The sequence below is a fragment of the Marmota marmota genome, unplaced genomic scaffold (assembly GCF_001458135.2).
Source record: "Marmota marmota marmota unplaced genomic scaffold, marMar, whole genome shotgun sequence".
Lineage (NCBI taxonomy): Eukaryota > Metazoa > Chordata > Mammalia > Rodentia > Sciuridae > Marmota > Marmota marmota.
Window position 1 is genome coordinate 7453160 of NW_026000093.1, and position 19765 is coordinate 7472924.

At 37.0% G+C, this 19765-nt stretch overlaps 1 protein-coding gene across 2 annotated transcripts in view; it reads left to right on the plus strand.

Moving 5' to 3' along the window:
* Rp1 (RP1 axonemal microtubule associated) overlaps nt 1-19765 on the plus strand; it is a 315568-nt gene that overhangs the window by 236806 nt on the left and 58997 nt on the right. For both annotated transcript variants that reach the window (XM_048782900.1, XM_048782901.1), the window contains one exon: nt 2565-2728. In XM_048782900.1, coding sequence (XP_048638857.1) covers nt 2565-2728 — 164 coding nt within the window. The remainder of the gene's footprint in view (nt 1-2564; nt 2729-19765) is intronic.

Here is a 19765-nt window from a genome sequence, read left to right on the forward strand (position 1 = left end):
CCCCCAAATAAAATCCCCTTTTCTACAGCAGGATTTCTACAAATGGGAGCCATGGTATTAGGTTAAGTTTGAAGGCCAATGAGAAGGGAATGAAGTGGGACAGTCTAAGTAGATTGTCAGGAATGGCTCATTGCATAACCAACAACTGTTTTTTTTTAATCCTTTGAGAATACTGGTAAATGTAAGATAAATATTAAGACTTCAGTTCCATGGAATTTCCATTCTTCCTTTGAGAGCTTTAATAGAAGTTGTTTTCTAAAGAGGTGAACAGATGACAGTATTTTTTAATATGTGTAGTTGGGGTAATTAGCAGCTATAAGGAAAGAAAAATAAAAGTTTGTATAGGAAAAATATCTGAACTCTTTTTTTTTGGTGAGGGAAATTTTAGGAAATTAAAAAAAATACTTGAAATTTGACACATATATATAAGCAAAACAAAAGCTGTAAACATATTTTTAGGCTTATTATAAATAAAGTGTTTCACAGGACAGTGGAACTTCTAATTTAAATACAGACTCAGAATGTTTCTTTGTTATTTTCTACAAATGTTCCCATTTCATATTTCAGATAGTGAGACATTCTTAGGGAGGTTAAGTGATCAGATTTTAAAAAGTATGTGGTAGAAATGATGGAAAGGACTTATTTATTTTTCTTAGGGGCAGAAAAGAAAAATATGCCCAGGGAAACTTGAAAATCAACAAAAATAACTGCAGAAAATGTTTTTACTAGCTATTCTACCATTGAAGCTTATGTCATGGTGACATGCTAATTCCAGAAAGGAGGGACACAGAAGTATTACATGAACTGCTGGCTTCTTGCTATTTGTCTCTATTTTAGAGCAAGAACCCAAGCCTACATTAAAGTCTCAAAGCTGTTGGTCTAGCCCTAACGGCATGAATTCAAAATCCCAGGGCAGGCTCAGATGGCAGGATAAGGAGACAAAACTGAAGCAGGAAAGAAGACTTAGCTACATGATAAAAAGGAAAGAGGTTCTGTAACTTCTTGAATTATGCATCAAAGCACAGATGTGAAGATTTGGGTGTGAATAAGGATCAATACAGGGTTCTCAATGAGAGCATACTTTGAAATGTGCATGATTTCTGTTTTCCCCAAGTCCAAGTTCCTCACACAAACTGGCTACAGAGGAGAGGCAGCAGACCTCACCTCTTTGGGTTCTGCTGTTCCTTTGGTATTTTTGAGTCTTAAGTGACATCTTTACTGTTAAATGTAGCATTATGTAAAATTGACTGGATGCAAGTTTTATCAAATGGGTTAGAAATCTTCACAGGGTGTGTATGGATATATATGGGCAGGGAAATGGAGTAGAATTGATGTATTAAAAGGAAAGATAAACATCTTAGTGGAGGAATTACGGAGAACTCGGGAGTCCAGAATGGTAGTGGGTTTTAACTACATTTTGGAAATGTAAAAATCCCACCCAGGGCAGTATGTACTTATGGAGCTTTTGAAAATAACAATAAAGATGTCTTCAAATTGCTCTGCACTCCAGGGGTGGCCTGCGGTGTGCAGAGATGCATGTCCTACACCGAGTTCTGGCAGGCAGAACTGCAGCATTGTTATGCTTGACTGTATGGCGTGGACCCAGGGCCAGAGGGGTTTCCTGCTGGGGGCTTGTTGCTAGAGTTTCCCCAAGAAGTATGCAAAAGGCTAAAATGAAATACAATCTCAATTTGTCTTTCCAACTAAAGCAATCACAAAGATGTTTTCTGTCATGCTCTGCTTGTCCCAACCTTTCGGTGCTCCTGGCTTCACTGCGGCCGGAAGCTCAATTATCTATTCTGCTTACGTGATGCACTGTTTTTTTTTTTTTTTTTCCCAATCCATTTTCTCTTCATCCTCCTCCCCACACACCCTGCTACTTTTGCTACACCCCATTATGTTGCACAGAATTTTCCCCCTTGCTCATTGGTCCATTCCGGCTCTCAGGGGGCTCCAGCAATTTTTCATGAACAACAACAACAAAAACAAACATAACAATAACCAAAAAACCCTTAGTTCTTTGTTGCTTCTTTTAAGGTCTTCTACATCCTTACCCCTGTCCTTCTAGGATCACCAAACTGTACTACTAATACCAGCCTCACGGGGCTCTGTGCTGGTATAGATAATGGACTCAAACTCAGGCTCCGGTGCACATCCATCATTCATCCCCACCCAAGGATTCCACAGTGGTACCTTAACAAACTCCCAGGTCTGTCGGTCGGTCAAACACAGAGTGCTAAGTGCCTCAACTCAGCTGTTTTGCTCCTATCTGTTGTTCTTGAGAGCCCACTGCTATTTGTTTTGTAATTAGAATGCTATATTTTCAAAACGATTGCATATGCTAACTTACAAAGCAGAGGTTCTTTTAAACAATTATTTGAAAACTTCTTGTTTTTTTTTTTAGAACTTCTTGTTTTTTTTTTTTTGAGAACTTCTTGTTTTTACAAACTGTTTAGTTCATATCTAAAGTAGCCTAAGTAGACTTCTCCATTTCCCTAATACTAAGAATTTTCCTCCATAACTTCATGTTGCTTTTTTTTCTTTTTTCTTTTTTTCCTTTGCAGATGGAGACTGGAAGGTGACTGTTGTCACTGGGGAACTTGAAAATGCTGGCACCACGGCAACAGTATCCCTTTATGTCTATGGAGAAACAAGATGTTCAGGGCCTATTATTTTGGGATCTGGGAAACACCAGCTGTTTAGTTCCAACAGTGCAGATATGTTCAAGGTAAGACTAACATGACTCTAACTTGTTTGCTGAGATGTATTATGGTATACATTTCCTAGGATGCACCAAGAATGACTTTGTTCTGTTGACCTTGCATTTGCATTATATATACATATATATATATATATATATATATATATATATATATATATATATATATATATATTTGTTATACTGGAAACCTTCTATCCTAAGGGAGTTAGGAAACAGTAGTAATCATAGAAATATAAGATTTCAGTCCATTTTTATTTGTATACAGAAGCAAAAAGCACACAAACTTTGGAAAGTTCAAAATTTAGAGTGGAAAAATTTACTATTTGTCTTACCAACAAGCTGAGCTTTTATTTATTTATTTATTTGTGGTGTTTGGGATTGAACTCAGGGACTTGTGCATGTGAGGCAAGTGCTCTACCAACTGAGCTCTATCCCCAGCCCTAAGCTGAGTATTTTTGTTTGTGAATGTCCATCTAAGATTTTGTTTGAATCCTTACATACTTTACACAAGCAGCCTCATGTAGATGATGGGCCACGATGGTGTGATGAGAGGACATGGTGCAGCCCACAATGACCACAGGAACTAAGCCATCACATGACCAATATTTAAATGCTGACTTGGCCATTTATAAGCGTGGTGAGCTGGACATACGTTAACCTTTCTTTGCCTCGGTTAACAAAACCTTTCTTTGCAATGTTTCCTCGATCATTTTTCCCTTAAAGGGTTATCATGAAGGCTCAATGAAGTAATCCTTATTGTAGTTCCTGAAATGTTTAATGAATATTCACCACTAATATTATAATACATATGCAATTTTGTATCACTCCTTTCTATGTATTACCATTTATATAAGAAGCTACAAGTCTTCTTGATTATAAATTTCCCACTTATTAAATACTAGTAGTACACCATCTATACGGAATACTTTGCTATTGTTGAATATTTAAATGACTTCTAGGTTTTTGCTATTATAAATAATACTGCAATGAATATACTTTGAATCTTAACTTTCTTCTTTTTTAACCAAAGCTATTTTATTTTCTTAGGACAAATCCTGAGCAGTGGGATTACTCTTGATTCATTTATACAAATTACTTTTTGAAAGTATCTGCTTCACATAGCACCATGCCAACCAGGACACAGGGAAAAATGGATAAATCTTAGTTGTTACTAATCATGACTATACACCAAATTATGGTCTATTCCTGCCATACATAGTATTTAATATCTTGCAGTTAAAATTTCTCACTCCCCTGAAAGTTATGTGACATGAGTGACTCTGTGGAAGTTATCTTACCTCTAATCTTTTTGTTAAAAGAGCTTTGCTGAGATATAATTCAGATGCCATACATTCACCCATTTAAGTGTACAATTAATGATGTTCAGTAAATTCACAGATATATACAACAACCTCCAAAATTCACCCCAAAAGAAAGCTCATTGGCAAGAACTCTAACTCTCCAGCCCCCAGATTTAGGAAAGCATTGTTCTGCTCTCTGTTTCTATAAGTTTGCCTGTTCTGGACATTTCATATAAATGGATTCATACAACATGGGGTCTTTATTGTCTGTCTGACTTAGTATAATGGCATTTTTTTTTCCGATTAGTTGTACATGACAGTAGAATGCATTTTGACACATCATACATAAATGGAGTATAACTTCTCATTCTTCTGGTTGTACATGGTGTAGAATTACATGGGTAATGTAATCATATATGCACATAGGGTAATAATGACTGATTCATTTCATTGTTTTTACCACTCCCAAATCCCCTCTCCTCCCTTCAATTCCCTCTGTCTATTCCAAAGTGCCCCTATTCTTTCCTAGCCTCTGCTTGTTGTGTTTTAGCATCTGCATATCAGAGAAAACATTCTGCCTTTGGTTCTTTGGGATTGGCTTATTTCACTTAGGATGATAGTCTCCAGCTCCATTCATTTACCAGTATATAATAAGTTTATTCTTCTTTAAGGTAGAGTAATATTCCATTGTGTGTGTATATATACTACATTGTCTTTATCCATTCATCTGTTGAAGGGCACTTAGGTTGGTTCCATAGTTTAGCTCTTTTGAATTGAGCTGCTATGAACATTATTGTGGCTGCATCACTATAGTATGCTGATTTTGTGTCCTTTGGGTATATGCCAAAGAGTGGGATAACTGGGTCACATGGTGGTTCCATTCCAAGTTTTCTGAGGAATCTCCGTACTGCTTTCCATAGTGGTTACACTAATTTGCAGCCCCACCAGCAATGTATGAGTGTAACTTTTTCCCCACATCCTCTCCAACATTTATCGTTGCTTGTATTTTTGATAATTGCCATTCTGACTAGAGTGAGGTGAAATCTCAGTGTATTTTTGATTTGCATTTCTCTAATTGCTAGAGATGTTGAACATTTTTTCAAATGTTTGTTAATCAATTATACTTTTTCTTCTGTGAAGAGTCTGTTCAGTTCCTTTGCCCATTTATTGATTGGGTTATTTGTTTTTTTGGTGTTAAGTTTTATGAATTCTTTATATATCCTAGAGATTAATGCTGTATCTCAGGTGCATGTGGTAAACATTTACTTCCATTCTGTTAGGCTGTCTCTTCATGTTATTGACCAAAATGGTTTTAAGATTTTAACCCAGGTTATAGCATGTATCAATACAATACCTCAGTCTTTTTTCATGACTGAATAATATTCCATTATGTGCCTGTATCACACTTTATCCAATCACCCACTAGATGACAGACATTTAGGTCATTTTCACTTTTTAGCTATTATGAATAGTACTATGATAAATATCCCAGTATATGTTTGTGTGTAGACATGTGCTATCATTTCACTTGGTTATATATTTAGGAGTATAAATGTTGGATTATGGAAAATATATGTTCAGCATTTTGAGGAATTTCCAAACAGTTTTCCAAGTCAGTTGCATCATATTTTCATTCCCACCAGCATTGTGAGAAGTTTCCTTTTTCCACATTCCCACCACCATTCATTTTTGTCTTTTATTGAAAGTGCGGACCCAGGCTGATGCATGAGCATTGTGAGTTCAAAGCCAGCCTCAGCAAAAACAAGGCACTAAGCAACTCATTGAGACCCTGTCTCTAAATAAAATACAAAATACAAAACAGGGCTGGAGATGTGACTCAGCGGTCAAGTGCCCCTGAGTTCAATCCCCAGTACCAAAAAAAAAAAAAAAAAAAAAACCAAAATGCTATCCCAGTGGGTGAGTGGGTATGAAATAGTATTTCATTGGGTTTTTGACATACATTTTCTTAGTGACTAAAAGATCATATGGCAGAACATCTGGAGACAGCAGGCAGAGTGGAGTTCTGGAGATCAGGGGCTGAACATCTTTCAGCTGTTCACTTTTGAATCTTATCCACTAGCTGACATAGACTAGACACTAAGGAACATCTTTTAAAAGCTTGAATATTTAATGAAAAATTTCTTGTCTAAAATTTGTTTAATATTTGCTTCTTTGTCTTGGGGCATTTATTGCTGAATTTCTTTTGTGATAATTCTTACCCTGGAGGTATCACAAAGGCATTCCATGTATCTTTTGTGGTTAATATTTACATACAAAGCTTCCTAGAGATTTCTCAGTGGGGCGGTTTATCGTATTTTTGCAAATAGAAACACCAAATAGTGCTCTTTATAGCTTGAAAAAAGTTAGAGCCCATGCCGTTTACCCTTAGGAAGTAGTTTCTTGTCTCTGGTTTACCACTGTATGAAGTCAATTAATTTTGTAGATGATAAGTTATACTCCATGTGTGTCAAATATGGCAAAATACACTGTACTGTCATGTATATCTAAAAAGAACACATAAATTACATAAAAAAATTTGTAGATGAGCAGGTTTAATATTAATTATGAGCTCCTACAGCATTGCACAATAATTTAATTATACAGTCTGTTCCTTAGAATATTCTGAAGGATACAATATGCCTTTTTAAGCACAATGTATATCAGCAACAATTAGAAGCCCTTTATTTGAGTTCCTACTCTGCATTTTGCTCTGTAAGGAAACATGTGTAAACCACTTCACTTTTTCCAAGCTTTAATTTTCTCCTTTGAAAAATGGGTACAAGAATACCTTATAATATTATCGTGAAGACGGAAAGAGTTAAACATTAAAACACTTTAAAGTATAAAACATTCTTATCTTTATATTGAGACTGACTCTTCTGATAACTGCCCACAAATGGGGGTAGGCTTCCTGATGGGGTGGGATTTAAGGCAATTTTTCAGATGAATGAAGGCAGGAAGGCAGCATTGGCAGATGGTTGGTAGGTGGCTAGTGCTGGCCCGGGGGTCTGTGTAGAAACATCTGGAGGCTGAAGTAGGAGGAAGGAAGAGAGGGAGCAAGGTTGTCTTGCTCTAGCCCATCAGTGAGTATGTGCATGATATCAGGAACATTTATCTTGGGCCTTTTCAATGTTGAAAGGTCAGATGTCCATGTGTACCTACAAATTATTAGCCATTAGCTAAATGAATATCAGCATGTCATGGGATTTGGGCACAACTCCATGATTTTCGCATTTGTCTCTTTTCTCCTCTTTAAAAAATAACCTTCTTCTGCTTTAAATTTTCTTTTCCTATTTTTTTTTTGAGGTACCAGGAATTGAACTCAGGGGTACTCGGTTGAGTGCCACATCCCCAGCCTTATTTAGTATTTTCTTTAGAGACAGGGTCTCACCGAGTTGCTTAGCACCTTGCCATTGCTGAGGCTGGAGTTGAACTCACGGTCCTCCTGCCTCAGCCTCCAGAGCCGCTGGGATTATAGGCCTGTGCCACCACACCTGGCTCTTTTCCTGTTTTTTTTTTTTTTTTTTTAGTGGTTCTGACACTTGGAGTTTGGTAATATTTCACTCAGAAGATGAGAAATGGCATCACTAAGCAATGCCCTGCAGAAGAGGTGACTTTCCCGTGGATGGGCAGATCCTAGGGACAGCTTAAGTGGATCTTTTCCCTCAGTTACAAATTTTCGCTTAGGAATTCTTGTCAAGAAAAGTCAGTGGGATTGTTCTCCTTTAAAATAGAACAAACCTGGACATCCAAACTCCAATGCAGGTGACTCCATAAAGATGGCAGAACAGGAGCTACCCAGCTCTAGTCCCCTTCACGGAAAGACCAACTGGCAGCTCTCCACAGACGAGAATGTCCTTTTGAAAATTCTGGAACCTGGGAGGGAGGCACTCCCTTGGACCCCAAACCCTAGAACAGCAGTGTCAGAAAGGGAAGGGGGGCTGTGTCCCTCAGGCTGACACAGGACCCCAGGAGGGCTGCCCTGGGCCTGCGGTTTCTCCAGGGGGTAACAGGAAGCTTTGAGGTGGACATCCAGCTTCCTCATTATTATGGGGTGCTTCCTAAGAGGTCCACCTTTGTGTTGTTTCACAAGGAACACTGAGGGCACTGGCAGGGCTAGACTGCCCGTGTTCAGACAGGAGCAAAGAAGAGGGACATAGCACACAGATCTAGGCAGTCGCACTGCATCCTGCTGACTTGTCCTCACCCAGTCACTGTAGCCGTTACCTGACCATCTCAGGGAACACGGTCCGTGGTTCTCTCTGGCTTGGTTACTCGGCCAGTAGTCAGGCCCGACCACAGAGCCCCACTTATATCCCACCGTCAGAGAGGTGAGCAAGATTTGTGACTTTCCTGAGCTATAGCCCGCATCCCTCCCTGACCAAGCAGCCCACAGTGGCTCTTAGAGCCCAGTCCATGGCTCTGACAGAGAAGGGAGCTCAGCCATAACCTTGCCCACTATGGGGCAAGCCTGTGGCCAAGTATGCCCAAAAGTCAGACCAGAAACTATGTCTAGCCATGGAGCCTAGACTGTGGCCCCACATGACCGTTAAACCCAACCCATGGCCCTGACTGATGGCAGAGTACCGCTCCCAGCCCAGTGGGGCAGAGATTCCAGTCCATGACCCCACCCAATTGCTGAGCACAACTTACAGTCCTGCTTAACTGTGGGGCACCATCTATAGAGACTTCCAACTTTGGAGGTCACTACTAACCTTGACTGCTGTGGGGTACAGACAGAAACTCTGCACGGGCGGGGAACCCAGCCTGTGTCTCTGCCTAACTATAAGGCACAGCATACAGAAGCTCCACTGAAGAGCTCACAGAGCCCAGCCTCTAGCCACATAAAACCTAGTCTGTCTATCTCCAAGTGGAGACCAGCCAACAGCATTATCTGGACAGGGAGTAGGACAATCTCCCCTACCAGTCAGAGGGGATTGTGGAGTCTAGCCTACAGCCCCACTCAATCATGAGTCCAAAAAGCTGCAATATTTGACCAGGGAGCATAGCTTGCTATTCTGCCCAAAGAGAAGCAAGTAAGCACAGTGAGTGATTCTGCCTGATCTCAGAGCCCAGCCAGCACACCTACCATCTGCAGAACCCAGCCAGCAATCCCACTCAAACTCAGCATAAGCAAAGACCCTGGTCCAGTTAGAGATACTGACAGCATGTTCCACATGCCTGAAGATGCTACTAGCTGGACCACCTAAAAATTTAGGCTAGAGTGATTGTTGCAACTTTGTTTTTTCCTGACAAAGTTTGCCTTTAAAAGCTAGAAGTGACTACTTCCTCCAATGCACAGACATTAATGCAATATTACAAAAAGAATGATAATAATAATAATAATCAGGAAACATTCACCAAAAGGAACTAATAAAGTTCCAAACAACTGACTCTACAGAAAGAGAGACCTGTGAACTGACTGACCAAGAATTCAGAATAATACTCTTAAAGAAATTCATTGAACCTCAAGAAAACAGAAAAGTCAATGAAATTAGGGAAACAATTCAGGAACAAAGTGAGAGGTTCTGCAAAGAATAAAAGCAATTAAAAAAAGAACAGAAGTACAGAAGTTCAGAGCTGAAGAACACAATGACTAGACAAAAATAAAACAAAACAACAACAAAAAAACCACCAAAGAATTTTATGAGTAGAATCAACCAAATAAAATAAAGAATCAGTGAACAGAAAGGGTATTTGAAAGCATTCAATCAGAGGGGTAAAAGGAAAAATGAATGAAACAGAAGTCTGAAAGACTTGTTGGACACCATCAAGTGAAATAATATATGCATTTTTGAATTCTACTATCAAAAACCAAGAGAGAGAGAGAGAGAGAGAGAGAGAGAGAGAGAGAGAGAGAGAAACACATGGTCTATGTAAAGAAACTATGGCTAAAAACTCCCAAAATTTGGGGAGAGGAATAGACAGCCAGATTTGTGAGGTTTAAAGGTTCCCTGAAAAGTTATACACTGAGACATATCATTAAATTGTCAAAATTCAAAAACCAAGGGAGAATTTGAAAACAGCATGAGGGAAATGATTCATTGTATACAAGGTAGCCCCTATAAGACAATCAGAACTCCTGGGAAGAAACTTACAGAGAGTGTCATCATATATTCACATCATTGAAAAATAAAATCTGCCAACCAGGAATACTACATCCAGAAGACCTTTCCCAGACATTATTATTACTGTGAGTATATATGTGACTGCATGACCAATGTGATTCTGCAACCTGTACACTCAGAAAAATGAGAAATTATATCCCATCTGATTCAAATGTATGATATGTCAAGGTCATTGTACTGTCATGTGTAACTAATTAAAAAAAAGTTAAGAAGAGATAAATACTTCCCATAAAAACAAAAGCAGAAGACTTTGTCACCACTAGACGGGTCTTACAAGAATTACTAAAAGGATTTCTTCAAGCTGAAATGAAAGGATGTTTTTATTGTTATTGTTGCTACTAGTTATACATGACAATAGAATATATTTTGACATACTATACATATAAGGAATGTATGTGTAATCTTCTGGTTGTACATGATATGAAATTATATGGATAGTGTATTCATATATACATATAAGAAAGAAATGTCCAATGCATTCTACTACCTTTTCCATTGCCCCTCCTTTCCTTCATTCTCCTTTGTCTAATCCAAAGTACTTCCCGTCCTTCCTACCCACCCACTAATTGTGATTTAGCATCTGTGTATCAGAGTAAACATTCAGCCTATGGTTCTTTGGGATTGGTTTATTTCACTTAGCATGATAGTCTTCAGTTCCATCCATTTACTAGCAAATGCCATAATTTTATTTCTCTTTATGGCTGAGTAATATTCCATAGTGTAAATGTACCACATTTTCTTTATGAAAGGATGATATTTAACAGTGCAAAACTATATAAATATATAAAACTCACTGATAAATGTAAATACAAAGTTAAAGCTAGAATTAGCTAGTATTGTGATGGTGATGCCTAGATAATTTTCAACTGTAAGGTAAAAGTCAAACAAATATATTGAAAAAAATCATAACTACACTAATTTGCTATTAAATATATGTAACATATAAAAAATATAAACTGTGACATCAATAACCTAACATGTAATGGGTAAAAGGTAAAAATATAGAGTGTTCATATGTGCTTGAATTTAAATTATTATCAGCTTAAAAACAGAATGCTAAAACTATAAGATATTTTATGTAAACCTCATGGTAACCATAAATGAAAACCTTGTAATAGATACTCAAAAGATTAAGAGAAAGGAATCAAAACATTATAATACAAAAGTCATCAAATCGCAAAGAAAGTAATAGAGAAACATAGGAAACATAAAACACTAACAAAGCAACTAACAAAGTGTTAATAGTAAGTACTTATGTATCAGTAATTATATTGAATATAAATGGGTTAAATTTTATAAAAAGACATAGATAGGGTGGCTAAATAGATAAAGAAAACAATATCCAATGAAATGCTAACCATAAGAGACTTACTTTAGTTTTAAGGATGCTAGTAGCCTGAAAATGTGGTGATAGAGAAGTCTATGCCATGAAAAAATAGGAGTAGGTATACTTACATAGTACAAAATAGAAAAAAATCAGGAAAATATCAAGGGGATCATTATGTAATAATAAATGGTGACTTCATGAAGAAGACATAAATTGTAAATATTTATACTCCTATATCAGAGTACCTAAATATTTAGAGCAAACACTAACAGAATTGAAAGGAGAAATAAGCAGCAATCAATTAATACCAGGAGGCTTTTGTAGTCTACCTTAATTAATGAATAGATGTTCAGAGAGAAAATCAAGAAATATTAGATTGAGTAACATTATACAAAAAATGAAGCTAATAGACAAATGTAGAAGATTCCATTCAACAGGAGCAGAATAATATTCTTTTCAAAGGCATATGAAACAACATCTAGGATAGATCCCATGTCAGGCCTCAAAACAAGCCTTATTAAAGTCAAGAATTAAAGCCTATCAAGTATATTTTCTGACTACCATGGTACAAAACTGGAAATTAATAATAGGAGAACAATTAAAAAATTCACAAATGTGTGGAAATTCAACATAATCCTGAGTGACTAGCGAGTCAAAAAGAAATCAAAAGGGAAATAAAAGAATAAATTGATAGAAATAAAACTTATGGTGTACAACAAAGGAAGTTCATAATTGTAAGCCTTGCATTAAGGAAAAAGAAAGATATAATCAACCTAACTTTACACTTAAAGGGCCTAGAGAAATTAAGCCTAAGACTGTAAGTGAAAGAGAAAACAAAAACTGATATCAGAGAAATGCAAAATACTATTATGAACAATTATGAACCAACAAATTGGATAACCTAGAGGATATAGATACATTTCTAGACACATACAGCCTACCAAGACTAACTCAGGAAGAAATAGAAAATCTGAGCAGAACAATAATGCATAAGAAGATCAATTTGGCAGACAAAAATTTCTCAACAAAGGAAATCCTAGGACTTGGGCCAATTATATGACTCTAGAAATTTGTGGATGCCTTCAATATTTTCTATTTTATTGGAGTACAGGTTTTCAAAATAATTTCTATTTATCTTCTGTATTCCTGTAGTGTCTGTTGTGATATTTCCTTTTTAATCATGTATGTTGGGAATAAACTTAATAAAAGAGCTGAAAGATATATATATATATATATATAAAATGAAAGTTACAGAATCCTAAAGAAAGAAATCAAAGGAGACCTTAGAAGATAGAAAGATCTACCTTGCTCTTGGGTAGACAGAATTAATATTATCAAAATATTATGAAATATTCCAAAAGTACTATACAGATTTAATGCAATTTTATCAAAATTCCAATGACATTCCTCATAGAAATACAAAAAAATCATGAAATTCATCTGGAAAAATAAGAGACCCAGAATAGCTAAAGCAATCCTTAGCAGGAAGAGTGAAGCAGGTGGTATCACTATACCAGGCCTTAAACTATACTATAGAGCAACAGTAACAAAAACAGCATGGTATTGGCACCAAAACAGACTGGTAGACCAATGGTACAGAATAGAAGACACAGAGACAAACCTACAAAACTACAATTATCTTATATTAGACAAAGGTTGCCAAGAACATGCATTGGACAAAAGATAGCCTCTTCAACAAGTGGTGCTGGGAAAACTGGAAATCCATATGCAACAAAATGAAATTAAGCTCCTATCTCTCACCATGCACAAAACTCAACTCAAAATGGATCAAGGACCTAGGAATACAACCAGAGACCCTGCATCTAATAGAAAAAAAGTAGCCCTAATCTCCACCATATGGGATTAGGCCCTAACGTTATTAATAAGACTCCTGTGGCACAAGAATTAAAATCAAGAATCATTAAATGGGATGGACTCAAACTAAAAAGTTTCTTCTCAGCAAAAGAAACAATCTGTGAGGTGAATAGAGAGCCTACATCTTGGGAGCAAATCTTTACCCCTCACACTTCAGATAGAGCACTAATTACTAGAGTATATAAAGAACTCAAAAAGCTAACCACCAAAAAAACCAAATAACCCAATCAATAAATAGGCCAAGGACCTGAACAGATACTTCTCAGAAGAGGATATACAATCAATCAACAAACACATGAAAAAATGTTCATCATCACTAGCAATTAGAGAAATGCAAATCAAAACCACTCTAAGATTTCATCTCCAGTCAGAATGGCAGCTATCATGAAGACAAACAACAATAAGTGTTGGCGAGGATGTGGGGGGAATAGGCACACTCATGCATTGCTGGTGGAACTGCAAATTGGTACAGCCAATATGGAAAGCAGTATGGAGATTTCTTGAAAAATTGAGAACAGAACTGCCATTTGATCCAGCTATCCCTCTCCTCGGACTATACCCAAAGGACTTAAAAACAGCATACTACAGGGACACAGCCACATCATTGTTTATAGCAGCATAATTCACAATAGCTAAATTGTGGAACCAACCTAGATGCCCTTCACTGGACAGATGGATAAAAAAATGTGGCATATATACACAATGGAATATTACTCAGCAATAAAAGAGAATAAAATCATGGCATTTGCAGGTAAATGGATGGAGTTAGAGAAGATAATGCTAAGTGAAGTAAGGCAATCCCCCAAAAACCCAAATGCCGAATATTTTCTTTGATATGAGGAGGCTGATTCATAGTGGGGTAGGAAGAGGGAGCATGGGAGGAATAGACGAGCTCTAGATAAGGCAGAGGGGTGGGAGGGGAAGGAAGGGGGCACGGGATAATTAATGATGGTGGAATGTGGTGGACATTATTATCCAAAGTACATGTATGAAGACACGAATTGGTGTGAATATACTATGTATACAACCAGAGATATGAAAAGTTGTGCTCTGTATATGTAATAAGAATTGTAATGCACTTCGCTGTCATAAATAAAGAAAAAAGAATAAGAAAAAAAGAAAATCGTAGTACTTGATGTCTCCATTGCTGAATTTACCAAACATTTAAAAAAGAATTAATGCCAATCCTTCTCAAACTCTTCCAAAAAATTGATATGGAGAAAATCAAAGTGGAGGGAACAACTTCTGAACTCCTTACCTTAATACCAGTCACACAAGTGTATAAGAAAAGGAGGTTATAGGCCAATATCCTTGATGGACATACAGGCAGAAATTCTCCATAAAATACTAGAAACCAATTTCAAGAACATATTAAAAGCCTCAAACACCATAAATAAGCGGAACTTATTCCTAGAATGCCAGGATAATTTAAAATGCACACTTCAATAAACGCGATATGCCTCATGAATGAAGGATAAAAATCAGATTATTATTTCAGTAGATGCAGTAATTTTTTTACTTACAAAATTTGACATCCTTTAATGGTAAATCTCTCCATACATTGCATATAAAACAAATCTATCTCAATCTAATAAGTGAAATATGACAAGCCCACAGCTAATACCATACTTAATGTTAGATAGCTGAAAACATTTCCTCTAAGCTCAGGATCAAAAGAACATCTATTGAAGGGCATCTAGGCTGCTTCCACAGTTTAGCTCTTATGAATTGAGCTGCTATAAACATGGAGTTGGCTGCATCACTGTAGCATGCTGCTTTTAAGTTTTTTGGGTATAGACTGAGGAGTGGGATAGCTGGTCAAATGGTAGCTTCATTCCAAGTTTTCTAAGGTATCTCCATACTGCTTTCCAAAGTGGTTGTATCATTTTGCAATCCCACCAGCAATGAATCAGTGTACCTTTCCCCCCCCCACATCCTTGACAACATTTATTGTGTTTTTGATAATTGCCCTTCTAACTGGAGTGAGATGAAATTTTAGTTTTAATTTGCATTTCTCTGATTACTAGAGATGTTGAACATTTTTTGATAAATTTGTTGATCAATTGTATATCTTTTTTTTTTTGAAATGTCTGCTCATTTCCTTAGCCCATTTACTAATTGGGCTGTTTGTTTCTTTAGTGTTAAGCTTTTTGTGTTCTTTATATATCTTGGAGATCAGTGCTCTATCTGATGTGCGTGTGGTAAAAATTTGCTGCCATTCTGAAGGCTCTCTCTTCACTTCTTTTTTTTTTTTTTTTTTTTGCTGAGAAGAAGCTTTTTAGTTTGAATCCATCCCACTGATTGATTCTTGATTTTACTTCTTGCACTTTAAGGAGTCTTATTATAGAAGAAGTCAGGTCCTAAGTTGATATGATGTAGATTTGGGCCAGCTGTTTCTTTCTATTAGGTGCAGAGTCTCTGGCCTAATTCCTACATCCTCGATCTACTTGGAGTTGAGTTTTGTTGCAGGGTGAGAGATAGGGGTTTAATTTCATTTTTCAGCCATTCTTTATTTCCTGGAGTAATACTGAAAGACTATGACTCTATCTACTCCTTATCTATAGCCAAACACTTGCATGAAGAGGAGAGCAAGAGTGTAGCATATACTCTGAGTTAGATGCTTGATATTTAGCATAGCTGAAGCATGAAAGAAAAAAATACCCTTGTCTAATCCCTCTCTGTTGACCTCCTCTTGCCAATGACCCATACCTGGATTTGTGAACTTGATGGCTTTCTCTTCTACCTTTCAAGATTGTTTCACCAGCTTTGTTGATTTCTTTCTTGCATCTTGACTCTGCTTATCCTTTGGCTTTGGTCTACCAATCTATCAATATACTTACATCTTCCCTGTTCTAAAAGGGACCCTTACTCTGTTCTCAATAGCTAATCTTTCTCCCTTCCTTCTTTGCAAACGTTTGAGAAACCCATCCACACAAGTTGCTTCACCACTTTCTCTTTCCATTTTCTTTGAAATCTCCCCTAGTTTGGGGGTTTCTCCTATTGCTCTATTTAAATCACATTTTCAAAGATCAGCTGTGAAGTCCTGATTGTTCCCTCAGTTGCTATCCTGGTTTGGTAGCCAAGGGATAAGTGTGAATACTGGGTTCAGATATCCTGGGATCAAATTTTGTCATGCTGACTACTGGAGTGTTTTGGGAGCCGTTGTTTATCATTTTATACTCTATGATAATTGCAACCTAGCTAATAATTGTAATAACAGATGTGGATTTAATAACAGAGTAAGGTAGAACTGTGAAGGTATAATCAGTTTGGCTATAATATTTGTTTAAAAAATGGAAGAGGTTTCAACACGATTGATATATTGAAGTACAATTTGAGCTTATGTACATTTTATCCACCAGAATCACAAGATAAGCACTAAAAACTCCACCCAGAGCAGGATCATATAGGACTATAAAAACCACATGCATGCACACGCTTCAAAACTTACCAGCTACCTCAGCTCACTGTGTGTGTTAGGAACTGCACCCATGCACATCCAGTGTTAAAGCTTTCCTTCTATTTCCGGATAGTCCTTCTTCCACCACTTGCTGGTAACTCACAAGCTACAATTTTTCCCACATCCCTTCCACAAAGAAACAGCACATCTTTTCAAGGTAAGGCACCACAGCTACATAGTGTTTATGTGTTCCCTAGCTATTCATGTGTAAAATTCTGTGACTGTTTTTTTTTTGAGGTTGCTGTCTTTTGTCTTATGTCACTTATGCTGGTACTATGGCCACCCTTAGTGTATCATAGTCTTCACATTCCTTTAGTAATACCTATGCTTAGGGTGTAGCCCAATTTGCCAGAAGGTTTTTCTCAGTAGTTGTTTCCCAATTGACTTAGGCCTCCCTACCTAATTGTACTGTCAATTTTATTTGACATTCATTAGTGGATTGGTGTGTGTGTGTGTGTGTGTGTGTGTGTGTGGTGTGTTCACTGATGCTCTGATTAAGCCTGCCTTGGCCAGGAACTGTGAAGCTAGGTCTACTGGATGTGTCCTTCCCACGTGTCTCCACCCGTCTTCCGGATGCACTGGGCCCAGCGTGAATTCCTGTTGCTCCCTGCAGGATGAGAGACTTTTCCATTTTTTTCATGTTTCCCTGCCCCAGATTCAGTGGCTTTCCACTAGTCCCCTCAGGTGACTATTTTTGTTGCTCTGCCTTCCACAGACCTCAAATCTTTTGTTCCATTGGGCAGAAAGAGGAGAGAAGATTCGGGGTTTCAGCAGGGGCTGCTGTTTCTCTCCCCAGCCAGCAACTGGAAAAAAATCTTTCTCAATAACACCTGGATCTTTCCTTGCAAGTGCCTGGTGGGTTCCTGGAGGAAATATCTGCAGGAGGGTACACATCCTTATATTGGTCCACACCCCAGCCTTTAGCAATTTATTGAACATTTCTAGGTGAATTTTTGTATTGGCTTACAGGGCATCTGTTGGTATCTGTCCTCAAATCACAAATGCTTGGATCTGGTTTATCCCTGCAGACACCTGTCTCAGGAGTTTAGATTAGTGTCACCAGCCCCACCCCCTACCAAAAAAAAAAAAAAAAAAAAAAAACTTTGTTCTGCAGGAAAGTCATGAATTTGCAGTACATCCAGGTTTTTCTTCCTTGTAAAGGTGACAGGGACATTCTTTCCAACTCTATATCTCTGGGCTCAAACTAAGCATATTTTCATGTGTAAGTAGATTTATTTCACCTTTATTAGACTTTTATAGAACTATGGGCACTAAAGAGCTATAGATAATACATAAAATTTTAAAAAATATGTATAAGCTCAATAACTAATTTCACAAATGGCATATTATTCAGAAATATAAGTTCATTCTTTTCCATTTTCTGTGAGCAGAGAGTAAATGACAGAGACTAACAAGAGGAATTAAAGCTATTTTCAAGAAATATTTTCTAAATAATACAGGAAAAATAGCCTTGGAATAATATGTATTGTAGTTTTTTTCCCCCCTCTGACCATTAAACAATAATTGGAGCATTTTCAGTATGTCCTGATTCAGATGAAACCAACATATAAGTAAGAGAGTGCATCTTTAAAAAAAAAAAGAAAAGAAAACAGTGTAACCATGGTGTTCAATAGAAAGTATTAAACACTGAGAATCCAGGCTTTTCTTTTAAAATGGGAAAAGAGACAAAACAAAAGGAGAGAAATATGTTCAAATGTTAATTTGGAGTAGGTAGACCAGAAAACCTCTAAGTCCTTAGGAGCAATAAGATAAAATCCAAACTGAATGTTTCATCCAGCTCCTCAAAAAGCATTATGGGAAGACCAAATTCTTACTTATGTTTCTTTACTTTTTAATTAATTAATTAAATTTTATTTTTTGATGCCTGCCAGGAATTAAACTAAGGGGCTTTCTGTGTGCTAAGTATACACTTTGCCACTAAACTACAGCCCGAGCCCCTTGTGACTACCTTCTAAAAGCAGAGTGTTCAAAGGGCATGATTCATTTTATGGTAGATAAGCAGGTGCTTTTAGAGTACACACAATAAACACCACATATTCAACATTGCTCAGAAAGGTACATAACCATAAAATAAGAAACAATTGTTTCCATGGGAAAGGACATATACAAATGAAACAGATATGAGTTAATTCACCATTAAGCATTATAGCTAAAAATTGCTTTAGGGGCTCAGACAAAGGATTTGCAGTTCTCTCTCTCAGGATTGATCGAAATGAAATCTCCACTAGTAGTTGACTAGTAGTCCTTTCAACTTGGATCAGGGTGTGTTGAAATTGTGTTCCCTTGAAGCAAAGTGGCTTACTAAGCTCAAGAGAAAAAAGAGATTTGGCTTTCTTTGGATTCCTAGTTCAAATTTTCTCTGTGCTTCCAGGATAAAATTCTCAACTCCAAATGCGGTAACAATTATCCCTTTACTATTTCTTACCTCCTCTTGAATTGGCCAGATGACCAAGATTGCAAACTATTATTAAAAAAAAAATGTCATTTTTTTGGGGGGGGTCTATGTAATACATAGACTTAGACTCTAAAAGAATACGTCCCTCATGGAGAGGATTAGAGAGAGACATGGATAGAATTTTGGAGCTGTTGATAAAGTAATTAGATATCATAGATAAACATAGGCTATCCTATAGCCCCAAGCATTATGAAGGGTCTTCTAAGAACTATGAAAACTATTTTGACTCTTAGAATAGTCAGATGAATTGATATAACTTGCTTAAGAAGAAAAGCAAGCGTGTGACAAATAATGGCATTCTACAGTATTGTCCTCCAAATGTTATTCAGAGAAGGATACATACACATACATATATATGTACTTATACATTTTTTTAACTTAAAAAATTGAATAGATTAACCATATGATCATCAATAATTTTGTATGTGAGAGATAGGTGGTAGGTTACAGGGGTCAGGAACAGAAACTCGACTTTT